Raw genomic sequence first — 20,338 nt, 5'->3', positions numbered from 1 at the left:
ACTAAGGGAACCAGCCAGGACATGCTGTCAAACTTTCAGTAGTCATCACAGCTAGGGAGAGATTTAGCCGGGACCATGTCTCCACCATATCCATATTCTAGCAGAAATTTTTAAGCATCCCATGCCCATTCCTGACTATTACCCCCAGTGAGATCAGATGTGGGAAAAGGAGAATACTGAAATAGAAGGGGGCTATTTCAGGCTGCGAGTGGTGCGGGGCCCCCAGGGGTCCTCGGGAGAAGCTCCACAGTAGTTTGTATGCAGGGAGAGGGTCGGTGTCTGAGCCATCTGCCAAAAAGCTGGAGCAGCCCGAAGCTGCCTCGGCCAGTTCTAGGAGGAAACAGTGGAAAGCGAAAATGTATCAAGACCTGACTTTTCTTTTTTAGCTTGCTCCCAGAAGCATTTTGAAAAACGGTTGCAGGATGCTGGGAAGAGCTGCTCTCTTCCACTCACAAATTTTTGCCCATACTCATTTGAAGTGGGAGAAGTAGGTGAGCAGGGTTACAACCTTCCCCCCCCCCCCCCCCCCCCCTTCAGTTTCCTAGGCTCCGCTTCCACAGCAGGAGCTGTGCACAGCCCCTTGCTCCACCGGGACCCTTGCACTTCCAGCACCCTGGGAGCCCCCCCTTCGCCTCCCGAAGCCCTGGGTGCCGCCAGTGCCCACCCGCGGCCAGGGGACGCCTGGCAGAGCTGCCCCCCTCCGGGGCGTGCTGGCCCTTCGCATCTCTGCTCTTTTACATCTCTCCCCACTCTCTGTCCTGTCCACCTCTCCCCTTTGCATTCCTCCTCTTTGCAACTCTGCCTTTGCATCCCTCCCCTTTGCATCCCTCCCTTTTCACCTCCCCCTTTGCACCTCTCTCATTTACATCCCTCCCCTTTGCCTCTCTGCCCCCTTCACATCTCCGTCTTTTCCCATCCCTCCCCTTCGCATCTCTGCGCTTCGCAGCTCTGCCCCTGCACACCCCCTGCCCCTCGGCCCGTTTTGCCCCTGCCTGCCCGGATCTCAGCCCTTTGCGCATCTGCCTCCTGGCACAGCCCCCCCTCCCGCCCCAACCCCTTTGCACCCCCGCCCTCTCGCCTCCCTGCCCCTTCGCATCTCCGCCTAGCTGCTCCCCTGCTTTCTCCACCCCGGCCCTTTTGCACCTCACCCCCCACCCCCACCCCCCCGCAGCCTCCGGGGCAGCCCGCAGCGGCTCCGCACCGCCCCCCCCCGCCGCTCCAGCCGCCCCCAACCCCCCGCCCCCCCACCCCCGGCCGCGGAGCCGCCCGCGATGCCGCCCCCTCCGCGGCTGTTGCCGCTGCTGGTGCTGGGGCTGGGGCTGGGGCTGGGGGCGCGGGCGGGAGCCGGGGGGGGCTGCCAGCTGCCGGCCGAGTGGCGGCCGCTCAGCGAGGGCTGCCGAGCCGAGCTGGCCGCTATCATCGTCTACGCGCGGGTGCTGGCGCTGCACCCCGACCCCTACGGCGCCTACAACTACCTGCCCTGGCAGAGGGGCCCCCCCGCCGGACCCCCGCAGGGGGCGGGGGGGCTCTTTTATTCGGCCGAGATCGAGCTGCTGTGCGACCAGGCGTGGGGCAGCATGCTGGAGGTGCCCGCCGGCTCCCGCCTCAACCTCACCGGCCTCGGGTACTTCTCCTGCCACTCGCACACCGTCATGCAGGGCTACGCGTATTTCTTCTTCCTCCGGTGAGTCCCGGGGCGGGTGGGGGGGTGGCCCGGGGCGGGGGGCGGGTCGGCATCCCGGTACCAGCGCATCTCCGCTGGCGGGGGCATCTCCGCGGGCACCTTCTGCCCGGGAGGGTTCGCTCCGCGCTCCCTGCTGCGCCTTCGCCCACGGTTTCATCGGGGGAAAAAAAATGCACACACACACACACACCCCCCCGCCATCCCCCAGCCCCTAAACCCATAATATTCCAACACTGCAGGGCAGCGGATACGCAGGGAGCGGCTGTGGGGCAGCCCCTGGGTGCTGCTGCTGCTGCTCCCGCGGCCGGGGGTCAGGGCAGGGGGGGAGGGGAGGCCGGTGCCTGCCCGCCCGGTGTGCCGGGGGGGTTCCAAACCCGTCCCCCGACAGCTTTCTCGGTGCTCTCCCAGTCAAATCCTGACTTTGGGCTCATCGAAAGAACAAGAAAATAAACCCGCTGTGGGAGCAGAGCCATCGCCGCGACCTTTCAGTCCAAGAGGGTTTGTGAAATACTGCTGAGCGGCTTGTTTTGAAATGCTCGGTGTGTCCTTACACTGGGTGCACAAGCAAACGGGGATGGATGGCGCCCAGCGCTTGGTTGGTAGCAAGGTCCTTGAACACGTGTTACAGAAGTTACATTGACTGTTCAAAGGAGAACTCTGGGATCAAGGGCAAAGCGGTGCAAATTCAGTAGGAACCATGGGCCAAAATGTAATTTGCTTGATTCGTGGGGGTTCCTTGGTGTCTGCAGGGTGGCAAAAGCCCATTAGGTCCTTACTGCTGCTGCCTGGTCCAGTCCTCCATGGTGGAAATTGCCATCTTGGCAACAAAGTGCCAGGAGAGCTGAGCCAGGTGAGCTAAAAGCCTGTCCGTGTGACCTCGGTGGCACTGGGTGAGGCCAGCTGAAGTATGGGAGGTGACTCCTGCTGTCCAGCCTCACAGCAGGCTGCCCACACCCTTTGCGTTTCAGAATGGATGAGAACTACATCCTCCTGCCGCATGGAGTCAACTTCCAGGAGGCGATTTTCCCGGACACTCAGGAAAACAGAAGGATGTTTGCCAGCCTTTTCCAGTTTTCTAACTGCTCGCAGGCACAGCATGTGTTGAGCTTCTCCACTGACTGGGAGATTCAAGAGGACAACCGGGTAAGGTTTTTGTTTGCTCTCCAGTGCTTGTTTTCGAAGCGGGCACATCCATGGCTTTTGCAAACATATGTCTATGAATGCAGAGCAGCAGGTCCCTGATTTTCCTGGCCCTTTTGCGGTGTCACGGGCAAAGTAACACACTGGTGGGACGATGTTAAACTCTGTTTCCAAAGCTGACCTCTGTGGTAGCTCCTTAGCTTTCTGTGGACCCAAGTAAAGCTCGCTATCAACCTGTTGATGAGCAATAGATTGGAAACCAGTATTGCTGGTGACCCTGTTCTGCTCCACCCAGGTCGTGCTTGGGTTTGCTGTCTCTAGACCCCGTACTTTTAACTTCAGCTGAAGTGTTCAGAAGCAGATCTTTGCTTTTGTGCTTCTGTGTTCATCTCATGTAGTGAGAGCAGCGCCTGGACCATGACAGACTGTGAGGGATTACTTTTGCCTCGCTCCACATAACAGCATAAACATCTCCTGAACGAACCGCCCTAAGCTGTCTTTGTAGCAGCTGGGGAAAAATAGATTCTTGAGGGCACGTTTCGCCTGAGTGATGAGGGCATGGTTCGTCTGAGCGATGCTGGCACTTACTTCTGAACAAGCTAAATGAAATGCCTCTTTCTCCTCTCAAGGGGGGCCACAGCAAATAGTTCACCCTCTAGGCGATCCTCCCTTAAGAAAGTACATTTTTAGTATGAAAAGTCCAGCGATGCCTGTTGTTAGTGGCTTCTGAGCCCCTTTATGGGACTGTAGCGTGTGTAAGAAATACAGGATTTTAATAAATACTTCCTTGGCAGGGAGGAGCAACCTGTAGTTTTGTGTGTGCATAGTCTGGATGTGCATCTACATTTACATAAGTGGAACTTGGAGAGCTGTTTTAGTGCCAGACCTTGTTTTGTCAGCCTGGTGGTTTCTACTGGTAGCCAAGAATATTTTAGGCGTCTCTTTAGCTCAGGATGGACAGGACATGTGTCATCGCTTGTTTTCTGTGGACTGATCCAAAGGACAATGTTTACATATGGCAGGAAATGCACTAGTGACTTGTTTGGGAGATGGATGGAGGGAGCTCTGTAGCCAGCTGAGCCCTTTCCCTTCACCAGCTGGCTGATAGCCAGCATACCAAGTTTGTACTGCTGCATGGCTGTCTGGCCAGGGACACAGCCCTACTCCTTGGGATGATCCTTGGGATGTCCCGTGAGAGAGTGTTTTCTCACTGCTGGTATTTTGGGGAGTGAGTGGGGAACAGTCATGTTGAAATATAGATTTGGGGACAGCAGCAGGAATTGATGTTGAAGAGAAAATGAATCACCTTACAATTAGATCACAGAGCTGTAACCCTGGCTGGGCAAGAAGGGGGAGGCGGAGAGCCCCAGTCCCAGCCCTGCCTCCTCCCTGCCAGCCCGCAGGCTCTCCTCTGCCCCAAGCAATGTATTTGGCAAGTAAAGACACTGCTGCTGCCAAACCCACAGATTTTTCTCTGGGGGAGCAAAGTGGTGTTGGGGGACCACCAGCTCCAGCTCCCAGTCTCTGCTTGTGATACCTCCATACTGTTTATTTAGCTGTGCTGACCTAAAGGTAGGGGATCTTGATGGATTGGTGCTTGCTTATGCCAGCAGTGAATCTTGCCAGTTAGCTTTAATGGAAATTACAAGGCAGAAACCCCCAGGGTAAGTTGAGGCAACCAAAAGTATATGTATCAAAAGTGCGTTTCAGCTGCTGTGCTCTTTGACCCTGCACAGCTGTGAGCAGACTAGGGGGATATTAGAGCTGCTGGTTGCACAGACCGGAGCTGGGGGCTTTACATACTTCAACACCCACCCGTTGAGTGAATAAATTCAGCACAATGGACGGACACTTTGCCTCCCCTTCATAATGAAAAGTAAAAGCTTCCTCTGCACCAGTTAAAAATAGCTGGGGCTGACTGTGCTCCCGTTCAGCGCCTGCATCTGTGTTTGCCCAGCCGAGCACGGGCTCCCAGCACCTGCATACCCCAGCCTGGGAAGGGGATGGCATTTCTGGCTGCCATGGTATTAGGAACTTGTTCCCCAGCTCTTCCCAGTGTAGCTGCCCATGTCCAGGGTGCAGCTCTCTAGTGTTTTGCTCCTTTCTTCGCCTTGTTACATGCACTGGTGACTTTCCCAATTGCCACTGTGTCTGCTTGTATCCCATCACAGACTTAACAATTTCCATTTCCAAATGCACTTGCCAAGCTGCCCTGTGCTGGCTCCAGAGCCAAAACCTCTGGTGTATGCTGGCTTCATGGCACAGAAAGCAAGCCTTACTTGGAGCATTGTTCTTGAAGCTTTTTGGAAAAGAGGCTCTTTGGAAGCCTCGGGACATCCAAGGGGGGCTTCTGAGACAGTGTGAAGTTGTGGAGAGCTTAGAGGGAGAAAGGTCTCCTGATGAGGCTCACAGTGCAGCAAGGAGTCACAGGTCTCACTAGCTGCTGCGTACTGACAAAAATTACTAGGTAAGTCCATCATGGACATTGTGGGCAGTCAGAGGCAAGAGATGAACGCGCTGAGAGCCTCAGAGCAGAAGGCAGCTGGGTTAGTTAGCAGGTAAGGTCCTGCCTTTGGGTCTTGGGACAGCTGTGTGCAGGGACATCTTAAAAAGGAGCTGTGTCTAAAAGCAGCATGCACAGGTAGGTTTGGAATAAAGGGATGATGAAATCTGTTTACAGCTGGATCCTGTACTCCAGAAGACTTTTTGAATCCCTGTATTTGCTTGTGGCCCTGTGCCCTACTTTTTTATATGTTTCTGGGGCAGACATTTTAAGGGAGAATTCAGCGCTGGAAGCATGTGCAGTTGCTATGAATGATTCGTGTTTGTTAGCTCTGGGGTGCTCAGCCAGAAGGTGAGAGACCCTCATGAGACGTGAACATCATTTGCCTCACCTCATGCCACTCCAAGAAAGAGGTCCCTTCTCAAGGGTGTGCCCGAGCCAGCCGTGGGGTCGGGGACCCAAAGATGATCGCTGGCATGCTGTCCTGCTTGTCCTCTTCTCTCTGTAATGCCTTGTGTGCAGGCAGCCTTGTTTGGGCTGTCCCAATGGGTGAAACAAGGAAAACCCTGACAGCTCCTTTTCCCAGCAAATGTGCCTGATGATGCAAAAGAGAGGCAAGAGATGTGCAGGAGCTTCTCAATGGACAGGGATGTGCCACCTGCCTTTTCCATTGCAGGAAAACCCTTTTAATTTTTAGGAAGCTCATGGCACATGGTAAAAGGAGGCCAGATCCACATCTTGTTGAGGATAATACATTCCCCATCCTGGGCTTGCTGCTGTCACTGGAAGCTTAATTCCAGCTGTGTTTTTTAAGCCCCTTGTAGTCTGGGCTGAGGGCCAGGTGCTGCTTTCCATAGTTTTCCAATAACTCCACAGTCTCATAAATTCATTCAGGTGCTTGTTCTGGCCACTCTGGAGAGCAATGGTAGCTCCGGCTGTTTTTTCTTTCGGCACTTGCATTTTGCCTTCCACATTTGCAGAACAGTAATTAATTGGACTTTGTCTTGACTTTTCTTACAGCCCCTTAGTGGTGTTTGCAGACCTCCTGCTTTACCCGGGCTTGCTGTCGCAGTGGTTTCCACAAGGTTGTTGCTAAAGCTGTGAGTTCCCACCAGGCTTGGGGTTGGAGCTGGGCTTGTAATGAGTCACTGCAACTTTTTGCAGAGCGAGGGGACCCTTCTTGTAGCATGTTGCAGATATCTGGGTCCCAGGTTTGGCCCAGTCCCAGAGCTGATGTTGGTGGAGATAATAACACAGGAACACTCCTTTTTTCCCTTTTGGAATTACAGTTTTAGTCAATTCTTCCCACCTTCTGCCCCTGGGGGAAATGCAGTATTCACTGTCTAAGGAATCTTGGAGTCACAGCAGTTTCTTTTAATAAGGTGCTTTTTTTTTAAAGAAAGGATCAATTAAGATGTAATCAAAACCTAACTAAATTTCTTAAAAGCTCCATGTTTTTACCAACATCTCATGTCGACCCTGAGAGAAGACCTGCAGATGTATCAAAGAGTTTGTGAAGTCTGACAGCTTCCTATGCAGGCATGCTAGGCTGCCCCGTGCCGGCCAGTGTGCAGCCTTTGGGTCACCCTTGCCTCAGGAAGCCTCCCCAGGCATCCCTTTTCCTTTACCTCCTGCTTCCCTCAGTGCCCCTAAAATTGCTCACAAACCCCTGAGTGCCACCCAGTTCTTCTCTGGTGCAGCCCGTGGTGCTGGTGTTTCATTACTGATACTTTTAGGGAGCAGTCTTGCAACATTTTCTTGCTCAAAAGGAGTCCAAAGGGTCAGACTTTTTTTTGGGAAATAGGGATGACACTCAGTGGTGCAGCCAGCATCCTCCTGCAGGGATGGAGAGGGGGAATGGGAAAGTCTTGAAGGCCTGGAGAGCATCCATATGTGCCAATGCCTCTTTCTCACAACAAATTTTTCTTATGGCTAAGTGAGAAATGACACTTTTCTACACGGAGGGGGTTGATTTCTGCTTGCTCAAGCTGGGAGGTGGGAATCATCTGTGCGGTTTCCCCCTCTCACAGTGCCTGCTGCTAGGCCTGGGGGTGACACAGTGGGTTGGGGCTGAAGTCTTGCCCCCCTGCAGAGTTTTACCATTTTAGTGGAAATCCAGAGGTTGTAATTTCTCTTCCTGACTTGGCCTTCTGCAGGGTTGTACAATCTGGTAAAGAAGTCCTTGTTGCCTTGTCTGCACACGAGGGATTAAGCCAAAGAGACTTGAGGTCTGGTGATAATAAGGTCAATAGAAGTGTCTAACAGCGCTTGTAGTTATTTGTTATTCAGAGAGGCTTTAACTCCTGGTTTTGTTAACAGGTTGATAGGGAAACATGGTCTTTCTGCCTCCCTTTTTATTCACATGGGAGAGCTGTAAAATGACCCCATCTGCTTCATAACAAGAGAATAACAGCAGCATGTCAAACCGGTTGTGAGCAACTGTGAGAGCACTAGCATTGCGATAAAGTCCGCGGAAATTAAAGAGTCCAATAACTTCAATTAAGCTTGGTGAGATTGCGGGGGGACATTATATTTTATTAAGCCTCTCTCCCTGCATTGTTTCTGCTCTCAGCCACGCTGTTACTTCAATTGGTTTAGATGAATGAACTTGCCTTCATCTCCAGAGATTTATCTGGGTGGTAATAAAGCTTTTATGAGAGTAGTCAGTGTCCCAAATAAAAAGCAAGGTAATTAGTGGGTTAGCAGGGCAGTCTACAAATATCTGCTTAGCATCTTTGGGCCTGGGTCCTCTTCTCTGGTGGCACTTTGGCTGCTGTAACAACCTGACGGCCTGATTAGGACACTTGCAATTGGAACACTTTGGAACAGCTGAAAAGGGAACCGTGTTAGAAAAGCAAAGTAATTGCATAAATGGCCTTGCCATTATTATGCGAAGCAAAAATTAATTAAATGTCATTCTTCCTCTGCAGAAGTAGAGAAAATAGCTTCAGAACTCTTTGTATTTTACCAGCACCTGTGTGCATGAACTGGGAGCCACTCGGTCGGGTCATTCCCTGAACCCATCTATGGGCAGCAGCACTTTTGTTCAGCAATGGTCCCAGCCTGTCTCTTCCCTGATGCTCTCCACCTGGGTGGATGGTGACAGGTCTCATTCAGTAGCACTTTGTAGGACCACGAGGGCTGAAATCACAGAGAAATAGCCACTTACACAAAAGCTCTTTGGGCTACCAGAGAAGGGCTTGCGCATGTGGTGTTTGCTGTGGGGGCCTGTTTTGATCCATCTCCCCAGGCAACATGCCCCTGGAGAGGGGAAAAGAAGAAGGAAAGTTGGGAAAGTCCCCAAAATTTTTCTAACCACCCTGATTTTGAGTCTAGACAGTGATTAAATAGTAGCATGGCTAGACACCTGCTGGAGAGATCCCTGTGGCATCTCTGGTAAGGGCCTGAGCTGCCTTGGATGCAGGGACCAGAGCTCTTCCTGCAGTGGCAGGACGGACATTGGTGATGCAGAAGGTGACTCCGCTGTGTGAATCATGCAAAGCCTGGCCACTGAAGAAAAAAAAAAAAAAAAAAAAAGCTGATAACTGTAATGGATTGCAGCTGAAATTTCATCCATGGTATCCACTGAGATAGAGTGACAAAGCAATTTGGATTTTCTCTTTTAACAGTTAAGAACTTCTGCGCTTGAGGAGTTCCCTCTCTGCTCCAAGTACTGGGAGACGAATCACAGAACTGGAAAATGCTTGTTGTGGAGTCCAGACCCAGCAGTTTTAGGGAAAGGACTGGTCTGGAAAAGAGCAGGCAGCAGCCTGGCTTAAGACAGTTTTCTTTAATTCCCATGTACTGGTCTTTTGTGTTTGCTTGTGGGATGAGCCACATAAAGGATCTTCCCTTCTCTGGTCTTAAGCCACTAGGGAAACAGAAAATATTCTCAGTTCAAAACAGAGCTATGTGGCAAGGGCAGGGCAAAAAGACCTTGAAATAGATGAGAGTAAGGTCCAATATTTAGAGGTTTGAAAGATCTTGTTTTACATTCAGTTTCTTGCCCGGCCATTTGTTAGTATAGTTGTTGCTCCATTAGCCCAATAGCATCGTAGAAAGCGTACTTCACTTCTGGGTTGTTGTAATAGTAATTTACAGCACTTTTGTTTTCGTCCCAGAAACCCACCCAGAGCGTACCCCCTCCCTACGATCTGTGTTTAATTTGAATACATGTAATCAATATTAGATGAAATGGAGAACTGCTGACAAGTGTCTGGGATGACAGGAGACCACGAGAGAGTTGATATGTTCGGGTAACATCCCCGAGAGTCTTTTGGCATAGAAATGGCATTGACTTATTTCCAAGACTTCCCACCCAGGCTGTGGTAGGGGAATCTTAGAGGTCTGATTGGCATCTCCCTTTCTGTCTTTCCACATGCCACACAGGCTGCTAAAATACAGAATAAAGATCACAAAGGAGTACACAACAGTCTTATTATCCACAGGATGTTTGCATTGCATATGGTCTTTATCATATTTATAGCACCCAGAAGGTGTTCTGAGCACTCCCCAGGAGAAAAATGGGGAAATTTCTTTGTTCTTGGGGTGTCTTTTAGAGGCACCCAGTTTCTGTATTGGGAGGCAGGCTGGCTGGCTGCCATGCACAATGCAGGAGGGATGGCCTGAGGCAGCATGGGAGCCTTGAACTTGATATTGGTTGTGAACAGCCTGAATTTTGGGGTTGAGTAAGGAGCTTTTTCCCACCCATGTGAACTCTCATCCCCACTGGCAGCCATGATCAGTGGGTTGCTGCTGAGGTGAAGCTGCCACTTAGCACCCTCCTGGTACCATCATGGGTGCAGGATGAGATGAGGGGAGTCCCAAATTGCTGTCACAGTTCCTGGTCAATGAGTCTGGACTGACCTGCTCCCTATCAAGCAGTGCAGATTACTCCAGAGCACACCTCTCTGGCTATGTCTCAGACACATCCAAGTACATGATATCCTTAAAAATATCCAGTTTCCAGCCCTCTGAGCGAGGTAATGCCTAGAGAGCCATGGGTATGTGCATGTATATACATATCTGCCTCCTCTGAAGGGTGAAACAGTGATCCTTCCAGGAACTGGAACTTAATGAAGACCCACATGGCTCCAAGCTGCTTTTAATTATCCAGAGCCACGCTTTAAAGTTCTGCCAAATGCACCAAATCTTCTGGATTTTGTGGTACGAGGCTATCTGCTGGTGTACATGAACTTGGTGGCAAGCAGGCATTTGACTCCAGCCCCAGGACACCTTTTCAGCTGTCTGTCTGGCTTCTTCCACCGTCACAGAGGTAGAAAAATGCTAGTGGCCACACAGGCAGTTGGCGTGAGCTGAGCTCTGCATGTTGAGACAAAGAGGGGGCTGAAGGAACCCCATTTTCCTTCCTGTGTTTCAAATCCAAGGGTGCCTGGAGGGGTGCTGTACCCTTGGGGTTTTCAGCCCAGAGGTGGTTGAAAGACTTGTGGTGGTGCTGCCAAGCACAAATCGTGCCACAGTGCTTTCTTAGATGGAAAAAGATTTTTTTTGGAAGCCCCTGACTGCTGACTCTTAGCCAACGGCCAAGGTACTATGTTTCCCAGTCACGCTGGAAAGATGCAGCTTCCTGGCTGGGGCTAACTCTGTAGGGCACAGCACAGGTAGGATGTTGCTGCTGTTGTCTCAGGGTAGGTAGGATGGGACTTTCACTAAGCTGGTCACATTCCCTCTGTGTTAGCACAGAAGTGGCTGAAGTGGGAGATACCTCCCTCTGGGGAGCAGGGCAGTGGAAAGTTTGAGGCTGCCCTCCCGAGCATCCACATGTGAAGGTGGGCTGGGAATTGCAGCACTGTAATGAGAGGTGGACCTGTCATCCATACCCTCTGGAAATGACACTGCCATGGGAAAAGTAGCAACAAGAAGACACGAGGAGGCTGACTTCTGTCCCTTGTCTCTTTCCATGTGTGTGAGTGATTTGGTGATTCCTCTGCTTTTCTCCCCCGCCCTCCTGTTCAGGGCCTCCCCAGTGTGGGAAGATTAGAGAGGACATCCTACCACACATAGACTGTGAAGGACGGAAGCACTGTCTGGCCAGGGGAGGCAGCTGGTGGGGACCTGGGAAGTTACTGGAGCTGGGAAATGAAGTGGTGCAGGGCAACATATGCTTGAAAGCACTTGCACCCACAGCCAAATCACCTTCCTTAACACAGGCTCCCATACTCAAGGTGCTCCTCTGGGTACCTGGGACCTGGCCTCCAAGTAGAAGAGTTAAGGCTGGTGTTCTTGTAAGATGTACATATTATTTTAATAACCCAAGGCAAAACAAAATGTGCAGTCCGAAGAAGCAGGTCATGGGTGTTTCTTGATCCAGTCATGCTTATTATTCATACTTGTCGCATGATTTTTCAACCTTAGAGAGTGGAGGTACTGATGTAGTAAGAGCTACTGGAACATGCTCATATATGACTCCTGCGATTCCGCTCGCAGCAGCCCACTGGGACTATTTCTGTGCTTTTGACTGGGTTGGGAACAGGAGGGGGAAGGAAACATCTGAGCTGGGTGCACCTGACTCTTCACCTACTTGGTTTGGAACAGCTGGTTTGGGGAATACATTCAGAGTGAGTCTCAGGCAAGTTTTCTGGGTTAAGAGCAGCCAAAATGAATGAGGGAGGTCCCATATGCTGTGTTGTTCAGCCCAATTATGGCAGCCACCAAACTCCTCTGTAAATCGGTGAGTCTGTAGATGTGTTAGGTGTTTTTGTGTGTGCAAATCCATGCTTTGTGTTGGTCAGCAGTTGGGAAGGATGATTCATGTGGACCAGCAGTCAGTCCTAGGCCAGCATCTGTCCCTGATGCACACACTGCTCCTACAGGCACTGTGGGCAGATCCGGACTTTGGTCTAGTTGCTGGCCCCGGTTGACCCTGAATCCAGGGAAGAGTCTTTCCGTTCTACTTCTCTCTCTCCTGACCCACCTGAGAGATAGATACAGAAAAAGATGGAGCAAAAGGTTTATTAAAATCAACAGCCACCAAAAGCCAGTTGGCAGCTGGCAGGTGGGACACCTGTAATGCTGTCTGTAACCAGATCAGCCATTGCAGCTTGAAGGGAGATGAGATCTTTCAATTTGGGACATAGTTTTTCACAGCCTGTGCAGTTTGATGGTTATTTTCAAAAATGGCAAGCCAAGTTGGCTGCGAGGCAGCAGTGGTTATAATGCCTAATGGAAGCTGCAGACAGAGCCTCGTAAAGCCCATCCTGCCTCCACCAGCCAAATGCCTATTCAAATTCCCCTGGAGAAGTGTCCTTGCCCCATTGCGCTTGGCCAGGAGCAGCCACGCAGTGCCAGGCTTGGCTTCATTGCCAGCCCTGGAAGCACACAGCCCCTTGCAGCAGCTAATATGAAGTGACAAACCGGAGCAGTCGGTTTCAAGGGACTGTGAGTGTACAGTTTTGGTGTGACCAATTGCAGCTGGTTGCTGCTCAAATCATTGCAAGTGCCTCTGGCAGTTGGTGCAGTGACTACCTCCTTTTGCTGCCCCAATTTGTAGGGTCTTTTTTAAGAATATGGTACAAGTGTTAGCCCAGATATCTGTAAAATGAATGACGATAGGGAAAAATATACTGAGGGACAAGCAAGTTTCCATGACACTATATAATGTGAAGGGGAAATAATACAGCCAGAAAACCAGGTCTGAATTTCTGCCCAAAAAACTTAAGAGCAAGAAAGCAAAAAACCTATTTCCTGAGATCTGAAAGCACTTAATGGACTTGTTCTGCAGTATTTTTGCATTTCCTAAATCAGAGGGGAACCAGCAGAAGTACTAGCTACTGCAAGGGCGAATGTCAGTACAGTGTTTTATATTGAGACAAGACGTGGGACTGAAATGCAAGCTAGTACTTGCATACCGTTGTCCTCAAACTGACTCATCATCACTGTGCAGGGGTAGCAGGAGAGATATTCCCGTTCTGCAGGTGGTAAAAGTGAGGCAGGTGTGTGTTAGGCTCTGTATCCCAGTCCAGTGGAGACAATTCTCTTTGACCCAGGATTTATCCCCACTGGGATTAGAAACAACTATCTGAACACTTTTTCTGGCTCTAAAATTATTTGTCTGAATCCTGTGCCCTTCCCATTCTTCCTCTGAGGCTTCCAGCCCTGTTTCACAGGCAGTGCTGTACTTTGAGTAAGGAGATATGTTCAGACAGGTGACACATGAGCAAACATGAAGTTTGGTTGTTTATTCAAACCAAAGCATGCTGGTGCTATGAAGCCTGGCTTCCTTCTTCAGGTAGATGGTGACAGTTTCCTCTTCATTGCCTCAAAATGCAATGAGTTTATCACCTTCTTTTGTCTTCACTGTTTACGCACTTCAGAGCCTGTTCATTTGTTTGGCTTGCTTTTTGTCTTCCCAGAGCCTTTAGACAGGGTCTGAACACAATTATGTTCTTCTAGATGGTTTTGATTATAGTTTGTTATTGTGGAAAAAATTCAGTTAGTTGCTTAACTGGATGATAGTTGGGGAGAGAAAGGAAGGGAAATCAAAGTGGAGGAACAGTTTGTACTGATGTTGGCTGAGGACAGGAATAGAAATTCAGATGCTGTAAGTCCCCACTTCCATTACATGGGCAAAAAAGTCCTGTTTCAGAGCCTTTGCAGTGTGAATGTAGCAGCCACGTTCACTTGAAATGCTCCATTTCATTGTAGGGCAGGAAAGCTCTTTTCTACCTTAAAAGCATCATCTTGGGGTGTGGAAGAGGAGGGATAATGAAGAAGGGGCTTAGCCATAGGGACCAGAGGGGACCTCAGCCAGATGCCAGCCCATGCTTTAAAAGAGCTCTGAGGTCTCAGATGGATGGGAAGGAGTTTGTTTGTTGTCTGTAAAAGATGCCTTAAAGTGAGAATCAGTGTATGTGCCTTATCTGTGGGAAGAAAATATGCAGCTGCTTCTTGGTCTCTAAGTATTTCTGTTGGGGAGGTATCTGTAAGCAGAGACTAAGAAAAAATAACAGGTGTAAATGAGAGAAAATGAAAAAAAACCATGGAAATAGGAAATGAGGAAATAATCCACCAAAATGTGTTGCCAACTGATGTGACGAAATCTCCATCGTTTACAAGGCTTGGGTCAAGCTGGGAGATTGTGGTGGGTCTCTTACTCAGAAGGAGACATTCTTCTTTTGCTGCCTGCCTCCATTACACAGGTCATGACATGGCTCTAGGAGGGACTATATAGGGTTTTAGAGCACTCTCCCTGTCCACTTCTTGTTCCTCAGACTGGATGGCTATGGTGACAGCAGTGACTTGGTGCCTCTGGAGAGGGTTTAGATCCCCCACGCTGTCACTGAGCAACTCTAGGAGTACCAGATAGCCTCCAAAGCCCACCTCTATCAGCTGATTCAAAAAGACAACTTGGAGGTGAATTTTTCTAAAAATCGCTTGCAGGGTCCCTGGGCCCTTCAGACAACTACAGCCATGCTGGACACGAATACTGATGTTGGGAAAAGCCTGTGGATAGCAAACAAGCGGTTTTAAGGTGACCTCAGGGAACGGTTGTTACTACCATTGGTGGTTGTGTTTATGCCCTTTTACATGTTTTAAATCCAGGCACATTTTGTTTGAGTTCAGTGACCACTTCACAATCTGTCCCTTGAAATCCTAATTGAGCCTGTGTTTTCTTAAATCTTAGTTTCAAAGGGCAGGGGAACAAATGTGATCCTTGGTTCTTTTCCAAAAAGTGCAGAACTGTAGATTAAATGTGTCTTGGAAATAATATTTTATGCTAAAATCTTTCCCACTGCTATCAAAACGGCTCAAAACCACATCCAGTGACAAATCCCTCCTATATTTAACCCACGTCTAGAAGCAGCTGTGATACGGACAGGAGCTGCCCTGGCGCTTCCAAGTCAGTGGCACTCTGGAGCCACCGGAACGCATCCTGCTTCTTACAAATGGTCATTGATCCAGGAACACATTACAGATGTTGAGGATGTGAAGGAGCACACTGGTGCCATCACAGCACCAGCACAGAGAAAGGCCAGATGGGAGGCACCCCAAGGCATTTGCCTGCCTGTTCTGTGTCCAGACTTCAGGACCGACGTCTAGTTCCTGCTCATAGTCAGAAACATCTGAAACGGGAGAAGCCTCCTGTGGTCCCTGCTAACGAAGTGGTGTTTATCACACTCTGGTAATTGCATTTGCTATGGTATTTACAGCATTTCCTATGTTTTGAAATGGAGAGATCTCAGACTTGCTCAGGGTGAGCTGTGTACTCTAACCTGCTCCTAAGCCCACAAGTACTTTTAAACATTAACATACACATTGGTGGCATCCAGGGTCAGTCTCAACCCCACAGCTACTGAGCTGGGAACGTGGCTAATGCAGTGTTAATGTTGGCTCTCAGTATTTATTAGGGGCAGTATCTTGTCCCTTCCTCTACACATCCTAGGGAATTTTCTTTTCTTTTTTTTTTTTCTTTTCAGATCTTGGAAAGGTGCAGGTAGTCCTAGTGGGCAGTGGCACAGGCAGCCAATGGACAAAGGGAGGGGAAGCAGGTTATCAGTCTGGCTAAATGAGGATTCCCAGCAATTTCAGACTCCAAGAGCAGAATAGAGGTTGTTAAAGACTTGCCTTGTGTTTTCAGGGAGAAGTTCAGCTCTGCGTGCCCTAGGAGGTCACCAGCACCAAACAGATGTTCAAATGTGGTATTCTCTTATTCAGCGTCTTAGAAATGTGCTTTCAGTTAGTGTAACATGCCTTTTTCTAATAAGGGAAACCACTAATAGAATAAAAATCAAGTTCTTTATTTTTTCCACCCTCAGGCCCAGAAAGTTCAGAGATAAGGCCAACTGGGTGTCATTGGCAGTTCTACCATGGGTGGTAACCACAGAATGGTTTGGGTTGGAAGGGCCCTTTGAAGGTTATCTAGTCCAACCCCACTGCCGGGGGCAGGGACACCTTCCACCAGCCCAGGTTGCTCCCAGCCCCGTCCAGCCTGGCCTTGAGCACCCCCAGGGATGGGGCACCCACAGCTGCTCTGGGCAGTCTCTGCCAGTGCCTTGCCACCCTCATCGTAAATGATTTCTTCCCTATGTCCAACCTAAACCTACCCTCTTTCAGCTTAAAACTGTTGCCCCTTGTCCTGTCACTACAGGCCCTGGTAAAAAGTCTCTCTCCACCTTTCTCTCCTAAGTCCCCTTTAAGTATTGAATGGCCTCAGGTGTCCCCGGAGCCGGCTCTTCTCCAGGCTGAGTAATGCCAACTCTCCCAGCCCGTCCTCACAGGAGAAGCATTCCAGCCCTCTGAGAATTGTCATGGCCCTCCTCTGGGCTCTCTCCAGCAGGCCCAAAAGCCAGTTCCTCACAGTCTTCCACCAAAGCTGTGTGAGCACGTGTTGAGCCAGCATGAGTGAAACCGATTCAGGCAAACACTGATCCACGTTCAAAGCTCTGCTTTGGTTCCCTCTGCTCTGGCTGCCTGTACGTCCCCACCTGCTCTTCTTTCAGTGGCCCTGCTGTCTTATACAGGCTTCAACCCTGTGTAAACTGCACTCCAAGGCTCCTCGCAGGAGGTGCGTTCCCGTGGATGCGGAGTATTCCTACAGCCCTGGCAGAGATAAGGCAAGGCTGCAACATCAGAAGGTCCCCCAAGCGATCAGAGGAATACTGCGATTTGTGAGATGTGCTTGCAGCTTCGTTTCCACTCAGCAGCAGCCACAACATCTCAGGAGCCAGATGACGATATGGCCCCATGCCTCTGGAGTACCGCTGAGGGTTCACGGCTTCTAGAACCAGAAGGTGCCCTAGAAAAAACCCAGCCGGCCTCTACCATGGGTGTGATCTGGGGCCTCTCACTAGGGAACTGCACTGGCACAACCTCCGTAATGCTGCTAGAATTGTCCTCTTAGTGGTTTGTAACGCCTGACATGGTCTTTGCTGCATCCTATCAAAAATGCCAGTGCAGATCCTATGACACTAGTATTTCCCTCCTTTTGCTTAGGAGAATCTGCACCCTTTACTGGATGCGGGGGAAGCAGCGACACAGGCTGAGGCAGAGGCTGAGGTGCCCAGTGCCGCCCTTGCCCCAGTCCTTAACAGTCAGAGCAGTTGTTCTCCAGGCACCCAGCCCCCTGCGCTGGATGGCAGGGATGGGGAGCGGCATGGAGCCCCCGTAATCCAAGGGGAAATGGTCAGCGACCTGCCACACCACCGAGACACACACACGTGTACGGGGCTGGATGGGATCCACCCGAGGGCACTGGGGGAGCTGGTGCAAGTGCTCACAGGGGATCGGGCCCCGCCAGCGTGGGGCTGTGAGAGGCAGGTCCTGCGTGAGGAGCCCCATCTCCTGCTGGGACAAGGGGACCCGCTGGGTGGCTGAGGGAAAGGCTGTGGCTGGCGCCTGCCTGGGCCTTAGCGAAGCCTTTGGCACCGTCTCGCCCAGCATCTCCTGGAGAAGCCGGCTGCTCCCGGCCGGGCCGGGGGGGCTCTGCGCTGGGCACAGCCGCTGGGCAGGAGCCCCCAGCGTGCCCAGGTGGCCAAGGGGGCCAGCAGCGCCCTGGCCGCTGTCAGAAGCGCTGTGGCCGGCAGGGCCGGGGCAGTGCCCGTCCCCCTGTGCTGGGCACCGGTGCGGCCGCCCCTCGGGGCCTGGGCTCAGGGTCGGGCCCCTCAGGGCAGGGGGGACGCAGAGGGGCTGGAGCGTGTCCAGAGCCGGGCAGGGGCTGGGGCAGGGGCTGGGGCAGGGGCTGGGGGGGGGCGGCGGGGGGAGCTGGGGGGGTCAGCCTGCAGAGGGGGGGCTCAGGGGCACCTGGTGGCTCCCTACAGCTGCCTGGCAGGGGCTGTAGGCAGGGGGGGTCGGTCTCTGCTCCCAGGGAACAAGCGCCAGGACACGGGGAACCGGCCTCACCTTGTGCCGGGGGAGGTTTAGGTGGGTGTGAGGGGAAATTCCTTCATGGAAAGGGTGGCCGAGCCCTGGCACAGGCTGCCCGGGGAGGGGGTGGCGTCACCAACCCTGGGGGTGTTTAAAAGATGTGCAGATGCGGTGCTCGGGGACATGGTTTAGTGGTGGGCTTGGCAGTGCTGGGGTAATGGGTGGACTTGGTGATCTTTTCCAACCTAAATTATTCTATGATCCTATGGTACTGTGACTAATTCCTTGAAGAGCTGGAAGTTTGCTTTCCTAGAATTCATGGTCCTGAATTTATTCTTCACCTGACCCATATCCCTCAGGACTGTGAACTCCACCAGTGCATGATCACTACAGCCCAGGCTGCCTCCAATCTTGATGCCACCGATTATCTCACTTGCATTGGTCACTAACAGGTCCAGTGTCACATCCTCTGTGGTAGGGTGGTCCATTACCTGGCTTAAGAAGTTTTCCTCAGTGCATTCCAGGGGTCTCCTGGACTCCGGCATTCAGTCTGAGATACCCACCTTTATGGAGCAATTCAATTGCCTTGTGTCATTTGAGGCGCCATAGGCGATCTGAGACATAGGGCACAAGACCATATTCATCACTGAAACATCACCTTCTCTAATGGCAGCTGGAGCCCACATAGGCATTTCAGGTGACACTCGGTGTCATAGGGTGGGCAACTCACTTCATTTTACTTCATTATGAGAGTTACCAACAGAAATACTGCTTACAAAAGTGCTTGAGAAAAAGAGAGCTACCTGATACCAGTGTCGTGTCCTCTGCTTTGCAGCACTGATGCTTTCTCCAGGCATATATTGGTACTGAAGTGACAGGTTAGTGAATGTGCATTTTGTGGCACATAAAACATGATTGGATGTCAGTCCAAATATTGAGACTGGTTCTTCCTGTGACCCAAGCTGTGCTTTGCAGTGTCAGCTGCTCTTGGTATTCCTGACTTCTTTAGAGCAGCACAGTGATTTGGAAATCCATGCCCAGTGTAACATGTGAGTTGAAAGAGCTACTGTGTTGTACCCCGTGGTGATGGTTGCCCTGCAAATAACTGGTTTCAGATTCTGCTTGCCTTTTGCGTGAAGGCAATATATGAATGTAGCAGAAACAGAGCTCGTTTGAGCTCTCCTTGTAGTCTGGCCTTGGCCTCATATGGACTCACTAGCATCTAAAAAGGAGTGATGTAGCCCTGGACCATTTATGTTACAACACTTTGACCATGACTATGGCCCTGTCTCACTGTCTTCTTTTCCTGGATATAGCAGTTCTGAGCTTAGTTTCAATGGATTCTGGAAAAGTCCAGAGCTTGAAATAACCACTGCAGCCTGCCTGAGGTCCTCCTTCCGTATCTATTGCTGTGTGGAGCAGGTGGCTTGCATTTGACTGGAGCTTATGATAGATTTTGAAGTCTGTCTTCTAGCTTATAAAGCCTTTTGGATGAGATTTGCTGAATGCATGTAAGATGTTGAGTTTTATTTCATAGATTTAAAATCAATCTTATAAATTGCTTTAAAGTAATTCCTTGTGTTTTGAAATTCCAAAACCCCTGCCCCTGCTTTTTTTAAATTCTTGTGGTCAATTACAGACTGATTTAGGAAATGGTGCAAAATGTGTAAATGAAACTAAAAGCATTTTTCAAAATGGTGTTAGGAAAAAACAAAAAGAGGACACATATGTTATCAATACTCTACCAAAAGGGAACGATGTCTCTGGCCATAGAAAACCTTAGATTTCAAAACTTGCAGTAACATCTGGAATAAGCTTTCTAATCCAGGCAACATTGTTGGAACCATCATGGAGGATAGCTTTTTTACATGGGGTTCTTTGAATTACTTCAATACTGATTTTAGGGCTTTTTATATTTGGTCTCCAAGTATATACTCTAGATGGGACTCTGAACATACTTTTTCCATGCATTTTATGTATAAATATTCTGGTTGGGGATTGGCTTCTTGGTTGGATTTTTTTAAGTAGTAGTTGAAAGGAGTTAGGGAGCTTGTCTACTTCAGCATTGTTCCCAAAATGTAAGGAAAGACTGAATTTCATTGCAGGAGTCCTTTTGACCACCAGGAGCCCTGAACTGGTGCAAAATAGTGGACTTCTGAGGGAAATGTGGAGAATACAAGTTGGGGTTA

The 20,338-nt window shown here is 50.4% G+C and overlaps 1 protein-coding gene across 1 annotated transcript in view; it reads left to right on the top strand.

Moving 5' to 3' along the window:
- Positions 1–893: 893 nt before the first annotated feature.
- Positions 894–20,338, top strand: part of CCDC3 (coiled-coil domain containing 3) — a 46,602-nt gene continuing 27,157 nt past the window's right edge. The window contains exons 1-2 of the mRNA XM_055712613.1: positions 894–1,684; positions 2,653–2,827. Coding sequence (XP_055568588.1) covers positions 1,272–1,684; positions 2,653–2,827 — 588 coding nt within the window. The 5' untranslated portion in view covers positions 894–1,271. The remainder of the gene's footprint in view (positions 1,685–2,652; positions 2,828–20,338) is intronic.

The sequence above is a fragment of the Falco cherrug genome, chromosome 5 (assembly GCF_023634085.1).
Source record: "Falco cherrug isolate bFalChe1 chromosome 5, bFalChe1.pri, whole genome shotgun sequence".
Taxonomy (NCBI): domain Eukaryota; kingdom Metazoa; phylum Chordata; class Aves; order Falconiformes; family Falconidae; genus Falco; species Falco cherrug.
Note: the sequence above shows the minus strand (reverse complement) of the source record. Positions and strands in the feature narration are given on the sequence as shown.